The sequence below is a fragment of the Lipotes vexillifer genome, unplaced genomic scaffold, assembly GCF_000442215.2.
Source record: "Lipotes vexillifer unplaced genomic scaffold, Lipotes_vexillifer_v1.1 scaffold987, whole genome shotgun sequence".
NCBI lineage: Eukaryota > Metazoa > Chordata > Mammalia > Artiodactyla > Lipotidae > Lipotes > Lipotes vexillifer.
This window is the reverse complement of record NW_006787426.1, coordinates 104,745-114,571: the sequence shown is the minus strand read 5'-3', so window position 1 is coordinate 114,571 and position 9,827 is coordinate 104,745. Positions and strand designations below refer to the sequence as shown.

Here is a 9,827-nt window from a genome sequence, read left to right as displayed (position 1 = left end):
TCAGCAAGTTTGTGTGCTGTCGGCCAGCATCTGGAAGGTGTTCTCCTGTTGGGCCAAACAGGAAAGCCTGTGTCTAAAAATTAACAGTGTGGTTTGGGTTCCTCACATCTCCAACCCCTACAAAATATAGCCATTGGTGGGATATGAGATTCCAAAAGTCTAACGGAGAGAAGCATCGTCTGGTCCCTCTTGGGATGCGGCGCTGGAAGGCAGCCTCAGGGCAGTAGGGCCCGGATCGTGCGGGCACAGCAGGGGCACAGCAGGTGGCTGATAAATCTCTGATAATCTCTCCACGGCATCCGCTCAGGTGGCGGGCGGCCGCGCGCGGCCTCCCCGAGGGGTGTGGATCCCCTGGACTTGCAGGGCCAGCCCACAGTAGGGCCGCAGGTTAGGCACTCGACGAGGTGCAGCAGCCGTCAGCCTCGGGCGGCTGGGAGCGCAGCGGGGGTGGGGCTCGCGGGCGCCCGCGGACTCCATTTCCCACAGGGCCCCGCTCGCGCCCCAGTTCCCACAATCCTCGTTCCGCTTCCGGCGCGGCCGAGACGCAGCCGACGGCTTCCGGGTTTGGGCCTGGCGCTGCGGTTGAGGCGGCGGCTGCCGAGCGGGGCGCAGGCGGTGGGAGCGGGGCACCGGCATGGATGTTTCGGGGCAGGAGACCGACTGGCGGAGCGCCGCCTTCCGGCAGAAGCTGGTCAGCCAAATGTGAGTAGGGGCCGAGGCGGCGGCGGCGCGACCCCAGGCCTTCCCCTCAGCCTTCTCCTCCTCATCCTTCCTCTCAGCCCTCCTCGCGGAGAGGGAGACGCGGCCGGACCGGGGGATTCCGGGCGCCGGATCGCGGGGTACCGGGGCGTGGCCCTCCCCTCTGTACCCTCCGCTCTCGGCCGCCGCGGTCGCGGGTTAGCGTTCCTGGGCCGAACTCTGCCAGCCGGCGAGCCCCGGCTTCTGAGTCATCGTCCTGAGCGTTCTCATTCGTCATTTGTGTGCTTGGGAGGCAACCTTTCCCCAGCTCTGCGCCCCACTGCGGACGGAGGAGGCCGGGGCCGCCAGTGGCGGCTTCTGCAGGTCTGGGCGCTTTGCGATTCCTCCTCGGAGAAAGCGCCTCGGGGCGAGGGCGGAGGGGGTGTACAGAAGGGGCGGTGGGGGCGAGAATCTACGGGTAACCCCCTCCCCCCCCGTGGACTTCGCCGGAGGGTGGCAGGAAGAGGCTGTCAGGAAGCGACCTTCGGTCGCGAGTGGGAGTGAAGAGCTGGGGTTGGTGCCTCCTCTTCAGTCTCCGCTGCTGAGACCATCGATGCAGGGGCTGCCGGGCGCCCTGGGCTTCGCGCGCGGAGCTTCCGCTCCTCCGCACCGGCTGCTTGTTGGTTTACCTTCTTCTACTGGGCTTGCCGGACTGGCGGGCTGTGCTGGCGGGGATCAGCCCCTGACCTTGGGGGACGCGCCGCCGCCAAGGCGCAGTTACAGGGCAGGCTTTCTTCTACTGGAATTGACAGTTTGCTTGAGCAGTTGGGGAGTAGGCGGCGAATAAACTGAGTCCCAGAATGATAAGTAGGAGTGTGAAGGACCATCACTGCAAGCTGAGGAGTGGGGAGCGTGAGTGCCCACCGCGTGGAGGACCTCGTGCTAGGCTGAGTTCTGGGGTTTGAGGAGATGATCGTGCAAGGAGGGCCAGCGGGGGCTGACCCGTTAGCGGTGGGAGTGTTGTGCTAGGGAGATGAGCCTCTATTTGTCATGGGGCCTGCTTTGAGGTGGTGAGATGCCAGAGTTGGGAAGATCCCCTTAGTCCCCGGAGATGGATCAAGAACAGAGGAGAGAGGCCAGTGAGGCCCATTATGAGAGTTTTGAGCTGTTGGGGTCTGGGGACCTGTCGTTTTTCATGCCTGTATTCCCCCTGCTAGAGCACTGTGTGTCACATCACTCCATAAAATGGTTGTGGAATGACCTAGTCAGGCAAGAGATTCTAAAGGCCTGCATTAGGCAGTGGTAGAAACTGAAAGAAGATGATTCCAGAGAAAGCAAGAGAGCGAGCGCAGATGGTCCTTGATGACTAACTGGATAGAGGGGGTGGGGTACAGCAGTGTGCAAGGAAGGAAGTGGGGCAGAAGACAGGGAAGCTCTCAGTCCAGTGCAGGCAGTGGGGACTGGAGAGCTAGGCTCCGGGCCCTGCGGTGGAATTGTCTGGGGACAGATGTGACGATATTGCAGAATCAGTGAATGCTGGATTTACCAATCGATGAAATCTTGAGTATTGACCTACTTAAGGGCTCTTGTAAGAAAGGCCCCCAGGGCAGAGAGTCCTCTTTGAGGGAGCCCGGAATTTAAGGACGGGAAGAATGAGTTGCCACCAAAGGAAATGGGGCAGGTGGGGGAGTGTCAGAGGGCTGGGGGGGCCATTGAAGAGGACCGACTGAGTACTTCTTGATTCAGCCTCCTTCTGCTTCTAGAGAAACTGGGTTCTTTTTTTTTTTTTGCCAGATTGCTGCTATTACTCTTCTGTTGCTGCCAACAAACTGTGTTGCTTAAAAACAACACAGGTGTATTATCTGACAGGTTCTGTAGATCAGAGGTCTAAGTGGGCTCAGCTGAATCTTCTCCTCAGGCTCTTACAGGGCTGAAATCAAGATATTGGCAGGTGCATTTCTTCCTGGAGGCTCTGGGGTAGAATTTGCTTTCAAGCTAATTCAGGTTGTTGGCTAAATTCAGTTCCATGGCGTTGGAAGACTGAGGCGAAATCGCTCCTAACTGGCTGTTAGCCTTTCCGAGGTCAGTCTTTGTTCCCAGAGGCTGCCTCCATTCTCTGTTACACTTTCTATGTGGCCCCCTCCAGCAAGGGTGGGCTCTTCTGCCCCATTTCTCTGCCTTCAGAGAAAATAATTCTCTACTAAAGGCTCAGATTAGATTGAGCCCACCTGGATAATCCAGGATGATGTCCCTACTTTCAAGTCTATAACCTTAATTACATCTGGAAAGGCCCTTCTGCATCTACTGTTGGCGTGTTCCCGGGGTTAAGGCCTGGGCACTTTAGGGAGCCCTTCCGCCTGCCACCACTGGGATGAGCAGTTTCAGAGGCTTTCTGCCTGACATCATGTGGGTGTTCTCAGTTCTCAGATTTGTCTGTTTTCTCTCCAGGTTTCACTTTGAAAGCCGTGATTCTTGGTGCCTTGATTTATTGTGCTCACAGCATTAAAAAAGAAGGTCAGGATACCTGACATGTTAATTCTGACTTTCTCTAGTGTTTATGCTGTTGTTTAAAGTTGGCCGACTTGGGAAATGTTTTTTTTTTTTTTTTTTGTGGCCGCACCACATGGCATGTGGGGGATCTTAGTTCCCAGACCAGGGATCAAACCCGTGCCCCCCTGCATTGGAAGCACCAAGTCTTAACCACTGGACTTCCAGGGAAGTCCCTTGGGAAATGTTTTGAACCGAGGTAATTTACAGTTGAATGAGGGAAGCCAAGCGAAGACCTGGGACATTTCAGTGGGAGGGGGCTCCCTGTCCTCACCTGGCTCTTGAGTAGCTCCCGAGAGAATAGGCTGAATAAAACGGCTCCTGGCTTCCACTGAGGAAAAGCAGTTTGGAGTTGCGGCTGTTTAGGAGGGCCCTTGAAGGGACTCTAGTGCAGCCTCCTCTTAGCCCTGCACTGCCTCTGCCTCCTCCGGGCCTCCCCGGACTTCTCCCTCCACTCGCTCACCACTGCCCTGCTGACAACCCATCAGTGACTGTCCTCAGAGTCCGAACAGAGCTCCAGATGTCCCCCCCACCCCCACCCCAGCCTGGCCTAGCCACCTCCTCTCATACCCCCACCCCGTTCCACCCTCTCTGGTCTTTCAGCTTCTTGAGCATTCCAAATTCTTTCTTTGTTCTCTCCCTTTAAACAATTTGTTATCGAGTATTTAAGATATTCCACAATGGGTAGACTTCCCCTCACTGTATTCATGACTAGTTCCTTTTCCTCGTTGACATGTCTGCTTAAATATTAAATACTCAAGATCTTTTTCTGCCCACCCTGCCTAAAGCGGGTCACCCCCTGATATCTTGTATCTCAGCCCCTTTGAGTTTCCCATAAGACTCCAATCCTATGAAGCATGGCACCTGGCGTATAAACCACTTGCTGAAGAGTGCAAGAGTAGATATTTTCCTGGGTGTTGTGTGTGCCACCTTCTCAATGACAGTGGCCTTTATTACCTGCGCCAGCATCCATTGTGAAGCTTGGGAACACCCACTTTCTCCACGTGTGAGCTGAGTGGCCTTGCATACGTCACCTTTCTGGGTCATCTCCCTCATCCATGCGAAGGCAGGAGTCCAGTCTGTCTCACAGGGGTGGTGGGAGGGAAAAGGAAGAGACCTCCACTCACGCTCTAGCAGAGGGCTCGGGACTCAGTGATGCGTCCCGTGACGCCCCCTCCCCAGGCCCTGGCAGGAGAAGGAGCCTTGGGGAGTGAAGGTGGAACCTTTGAGTCTGGTTAGGGGGTTGATGACACGGGAGCCTCTGGGGAGGGTAGTTGTGAAACTCTTGGTGGGTTCAGATGGGCTTTTTGTGGAACATCCACTTTCCCTGCAGGACCACAGGAGCAGCCCCCCTTAGAGCCCCCAAGCTGGTCATTGTGGGCCTTGGGCCTGCCTCCTGGGGTGTTGGGTTAGTGTTGAGCATGCGTGTCTGGTCTGTCAGCTCCTGGAGAACAAGTGTGTGTGAGAAGTGAGCAGCGCCTCGTATGCCATGGGGTTGGTGAACGGTGAATACATAAAAGGACCACCTTAATCATCTCTTCCCATCTTAGTCTTGAGACTTTTGTACCTCCCACCCCTCAGTACAGCAGATTGCATCTTTAGGCGTGGAGTAAACGTCTGCTGGGCTGAACAGATCGCAAGGGGAGGACACAGTTGGGGAGGGCAGCCCTGATCAGGGTTCCAGTCAGGGGCCACGAAGGGCTGAGGGAGTGTGGAGCAGAGTGAGGGCAGACCGGTCAGCTGCCTCTTCTGCCAAGGACCCCTAGGGAGGTGTGAGCTCCAGGTCGGGAACCTAGGAGGTGTGGAAATTTCAGCCTAGACCAGAAGGAGAAAGTCGAGTGCTATTTAGCCAGAAACAAAATAAAACAAAGCAAAAAAGCAGAAGAGAACAGACAACCAAACAGCAACTTCCAAGGGTCTGGAGAGGTCTTCAGAAGGACAGGGAGTGTCCTGAAACTTGCATGTCCGTATCCTGCCTGTGGCTTGTGGTCCCTCCCACGGGCAGAAGCCACTGAGTCTTGGCCGACCCTTTTCTGTGGCTTAGCCCACGCAGGCCTCCGAGCAGCCCTGTGCCTCCCTGGTGTGACTTTGGCCCTTGTTCTCCAGCAGGGAAGCCGCTGAGCCCACCGCTTTCTTCATAGCCCAGTTGTCATCCACGTGACCGGGCTGATGTCCGTGTATAGCCCAGCTCCAGAATGTCCGTGCCCCGAGGCCAGGGGCCCTGTCTGGTCACCACAAGTCCCAGCAAAGAAACTAGAAAGTGATTGGTGAGACACTGACTTCAGAGTCCTGAACCTTGGCTCTACTGCCCCAGGCCAGGAGTGACAGTGACATGAGGGATGCGAGCCCTCTGTCATCCAGGGTTTTGACAACAGCAGCTGAAACATGGGGGTGTGCTGTGCACCCTGCTGCAGGAGTTGTTGTGTTGGCTCACCCACTGTCTCTGTGCTGGCCCTGAGAGTGGGCGGGCGCACTTGTTACTCCCGTGTAGGGTGAGGAAACTGAGGCATGGATGCGTGTCACAGAGGAGTGCTTGCTGAACCATAGCAGGACTGGAGAGGCAAACCACTTTTTCACCTGACAGAGTGGTCACGCCTCTTTTGGGGAAGCGAGGAGTTGGCCCTGGAAGTTAACTCAAGCCATGTGCACTGAGAGAGCCCGTTGGAGGATCTGCTGCCGGTGGGCATCCTGTTGGCAGTTTTAGCAACTCCTCATGGGTCACTGGGCCCCAAAGGGTGGCAGGCCCCTCTGCTGCAGTTGGCACAACACTGCTGGCACAGCACCGCAAGCCCCGTCTGATCTTTGGCCTCTGCACAGGCTGCAGCCAGTCCCCAGCCACACCAGCATCCTTTTGTAGGTGACCCTACCCCCCTACCAGCTGCATCCCTTATGTCCATTCCTGGTCAGAAGTCTTCCAGCTGTTACTGCCATTCCTGACCTCGTGGCTATGGCTGGTCCAGGACCCATGGTGGGCATTCTGGGGTGGGAAGGACCGTGACCACGTGATTATCTTCCTGCCCTGGTCATGAAGGGCAAGGGGTACCTGCCCCTGAAAAGCATTCCTCAGGGCAGTGATATTGGTTATGAACCTAGAGGGTCGATTTCTAAAGGAATTCTGCTGGATTTTAAAAAATTCAATATGGATCATAGGACCGAGTAGTTTAAAGACCCCATACCTGTGCCTTCACCACTCAGCTTCAAGTTGTCAACTCTTGCTTCATGGACTCCATCCTCTTTCTTCAGTCACTTTGATGCCCAGAATGTGTGCATGGCAGCCTGTGGATTCAGCTCTGAGCCAGGATCCCTCCTCCAGGGTCTGTGCCTGCCTGCTTCCCCCACCGTGCCAGGCTGCCCCAGATCCTCACAGGAGCGCCGTTCTTGACCTGGTCGCCCTGCCTCCTGCTTGTTCCCCTACCTGAGAGACCTGTCCTTCCCGTGGCTGAGCGTTTGCAGTCCTATCCCACTTGCCCTCCCAGGACACCCAGCCACCCACCATGCCCCTCTCTTTACCCATGCTCTGTTACCGGTTTGCATCTGAATTGTTTGAACACTTCTTTCCCCCAGTCTGAACCCCTCATGGCAGGGACATTACAAGAGTTTCTGAATCAGAGTTGATTCCTGCCTCTCCAAGAGTGACGGTGGGCCAACCTGATGGGCCCTCACCTCAGAGTTGGAGAAAGTCATCGCACCGCGCATGCAGGGATGCTGGCAAACTGGCATCCTCAGGAGCTGTGAAACATGGGGTACAGGCTGAGTTTGTTAAATAGACATCTTTGGCTGGTTATCTGAGTGATTTTAATTTTCTTTGTAATTTTTAGTATATATATGTATGTATGTCGCTTGTTAACAGTAAACATGTATTTCTTTTGTAATCAGAAATCTTTGAAGGAGAGGTAGACCCTGTCTACAGAGGAGGAGGAGGTGAGCCGTGGTCACAGGCAGCTGCCATAAGGTGGAAAGTTGCCATGTGCTTTGTGTCACGGTGGGTGTCCTCCATCTCCTGGGCCAGGTGCCAGCACAGCTGTTCTTTCTACCCCTGCTAAGAAGCATTCTGCTTTCCATCTGAAATTACCTTTCCAGCTGACCCTCCCTCTGTGCTGGTGGGAGAGCCCCAGCCAGACACTCCTGCTGCACATCAGGCCCTCTGGCTGCAGACACGGCTGGCTTGCCCTCTGTCGTTCTTTCTCTGCCCTGTCAGAGGTCTGGTCTTGGCCTCATTCCCTCCTCATGACCCTGATGGCTGAGCCCACAATGGTCCCTAATTCCTCTTGAGTTTGTAGAGCCCTTGTTGGATGCATCCTGGCATGAACTGAACAGATGAACCCTTTTTTGCTGTTTTTACACTCATTATTTTTTTTTTTGCCTTGCCAACCATATTATAAATTTGTTGAGTGCAGGACCTGGTCGTACACTTCTGCATCCCAGTGAGCTCCTAGCATGGTGCCTTGTCTTAGGTGAGGGATGCAGGGTAATTGCAGGGAGCGTTGTGGAAAGCAATGCTGAGCCTTTTTTTTTTTTTGATTGAGACATTCATCTAAAGACAGGGGAGTTCAGGGTGTTACTAGATGGTTCTGTTTAACAGATAAGCGAATGAGTACCTGATCCCGGAGACAGAGGAGGATGCGTTAGGAGCCCAGGCATAATTATCTCGAAACCACAACCCCGTGAGGGAGGGATGTTCCCCTCCACTTTAATAAGGTATCTCTTGGGACTTCTCTGGAGGTCCAGTGGTTATGACTCCGAGCTTTCCCTGCTGAGGGCACAGGTTCAATCCCTGGTCTGGGAACTAAGATCCCTCAAGCTGCAGTGGCCAAAAAAAAAAATGAGTCTCTTGCTAACCTAGGCGGGGCCTGTTAGTAACCGTTCCTGATCGAATGAGTTAAGTATCCAGGAGGAGTAACTTATTTGGGACAGTGAGTCCTTGGAGGAGACATTTGACCTTACTTTGAGCTTTTTTTTCCGAGACCGTTTCAGACATACAGAGTTGCAGGGACAGAGCAGAGCGCTCTGGCGTGCTCTCCCTCCGTTCACCAGTTCTCTCACATGGCTCTGTGCTCAGGCTTGGCGAGTAGCAGCTGGGTGCTGTCTGGCTCCCTCCTCTGGACATGGTTTCCTCCAGCTCTGCCTGGGACTCAGGTGGTGGGGTAGGGGCGGGTAGGGACCAGGGCTGAGGTGTGGCCTGGCTGCAGGTCAGCCTTTGTGCCCAGCCACTTGGCATCCAGTCCGGGAGAGGGGTGGCAAGGTGGGGAGGGGCAGAAGGCCCTGCGTGGGGACTTCTGCTCTCTGAAGCCTGTGCACCCCTTGCTCCTTCCAGTGCAGGCTCCTGGGAGTGTGGGGGCAGTGCTTGTTGCTTCAGAAATGGCTCATTCCCATCCCCACTGTCTCCTGTTCTCTCCCTCTTTCCAACTTCCTTTCCATCCTCATCAGAGGTGCTGTGTGAGGAAGTGATCTGGCTGCTGGGTATGGACTGGAGCCCCTGATATAAAGTGGAGAGAATGCCAGCTTTGCCCTGAGAGGCCCTTTTGGGCCACCGCAGGCCCTTCACACCCATCGGGTTGCTGTGAGTCATGCCAGGGAGCATTCAGGCCTGAGACTGTGCAGCGGGAAATCCCTGCCAGGGGCTCGGGGTTGGAATTCAGACCCCAGACCATTGGAGTCCAAACCTGAGGGTGGGGCTGGGGCAGGTCCTGGGGCCAGGCTCAAGGGCCCTCACCAGGCTCCCATAGTGTTTCTTTGTATTGAAGTAAAGCCCACCCATGCAGTGAGCGGCCCGAGGAATGTGTCACCTTGAAAATGCCCGCCAGCTGCCCAGACTGCATCCTGAACAGGCCCAGCACCCTGTGCTTCAGCCGGTGCAGCCCCTGCCCCACTCTCCTGACTTCCGGGCCATGGAGACGTTTGTTCCAGAATTTCCTGTCGCTGGAATCCCAAGCTCTGCAACCCTGGGTCTGGGCTCTTCCGTTCAGAGTCACGTGTGTGACGTTTGTCCTGGTAGGCAGCAGGTTCTTATTTATGCCGATATTCCACTGCATGACCGCGCCCCCTCCCCTGCCCCCGGTACTGTCCTGTTGTGCTTTTGACAGACACTGGGGTTAGTTCCAGTTGTTGGCTGTGTGAACACTGCACCAGGGCTGCTTTGGGTCCTGTCTCCTGTGAGTACAGTACTCGCTCTCTGGGCTCTGACCCCAGGGCTAGGTGTAGGGGTGGCCTTCAGCTTCAGCACCGTCTGGAAAATGATTTTCCCAGGTGATACCAGTTGACGTTCCCACCAGCCATGTGGGGGAGTTGCCCTTGTTAGACATCTTTGCCAACACCCAATGTTGTCAAGGAAACTGCCTTCATAACAAGCACTTTGTTAATTGTTAATCCGCACTCAGATTGACCCACCAGGTGCAGAGACAGTAGGAATGGAAGGGATGGCTTAGGAGGGACAGATCTGTCAGGAAGGAAGCTGCAGAATTGGGTGACCATGTGAGGGAGGCGAGCCCTGATCCTGTGCTAATTTCTGAGAGGTGAGTGCAGTGTGATGAAGTGTAGGGTGTGTGGAGTGTCAACCCTCTGGAGGAGAGAAGTCCAGAAGCAGGGAGCAGACCTGGAAGAGC

The 9,827-nt window shown here is 55.3% G+C and overlaps 1 protein-coding gene across 2 annotated transcripts in view; it reads left to right on the top strand.

Moving 5' to 3' along the window:
* The first annotated feature begins 561 nt into the window (after positions 1-561).
* MED15 (mediator complex subunit 15) overlaps positions 562-9,827 on the top strand; it is a 61,613-nt gene continuing 52,347 nt past the window's right edge. The window contains exon 1 of one of the 2 annotated variants that reach the window (XM_007460003.1): positions 562-702. In XM_007460003.1, coding sequence (XP_007460065.1) covers positions 635-702 — 68 coding nt within the window. In that variant the 5' untranslated portion in view covers positions 562-634. The remainder of the gene's footprint in view (positions 703-9,827) is intronic. The other variant, XM_007460004.1, reaches the window with a different exon arrangement.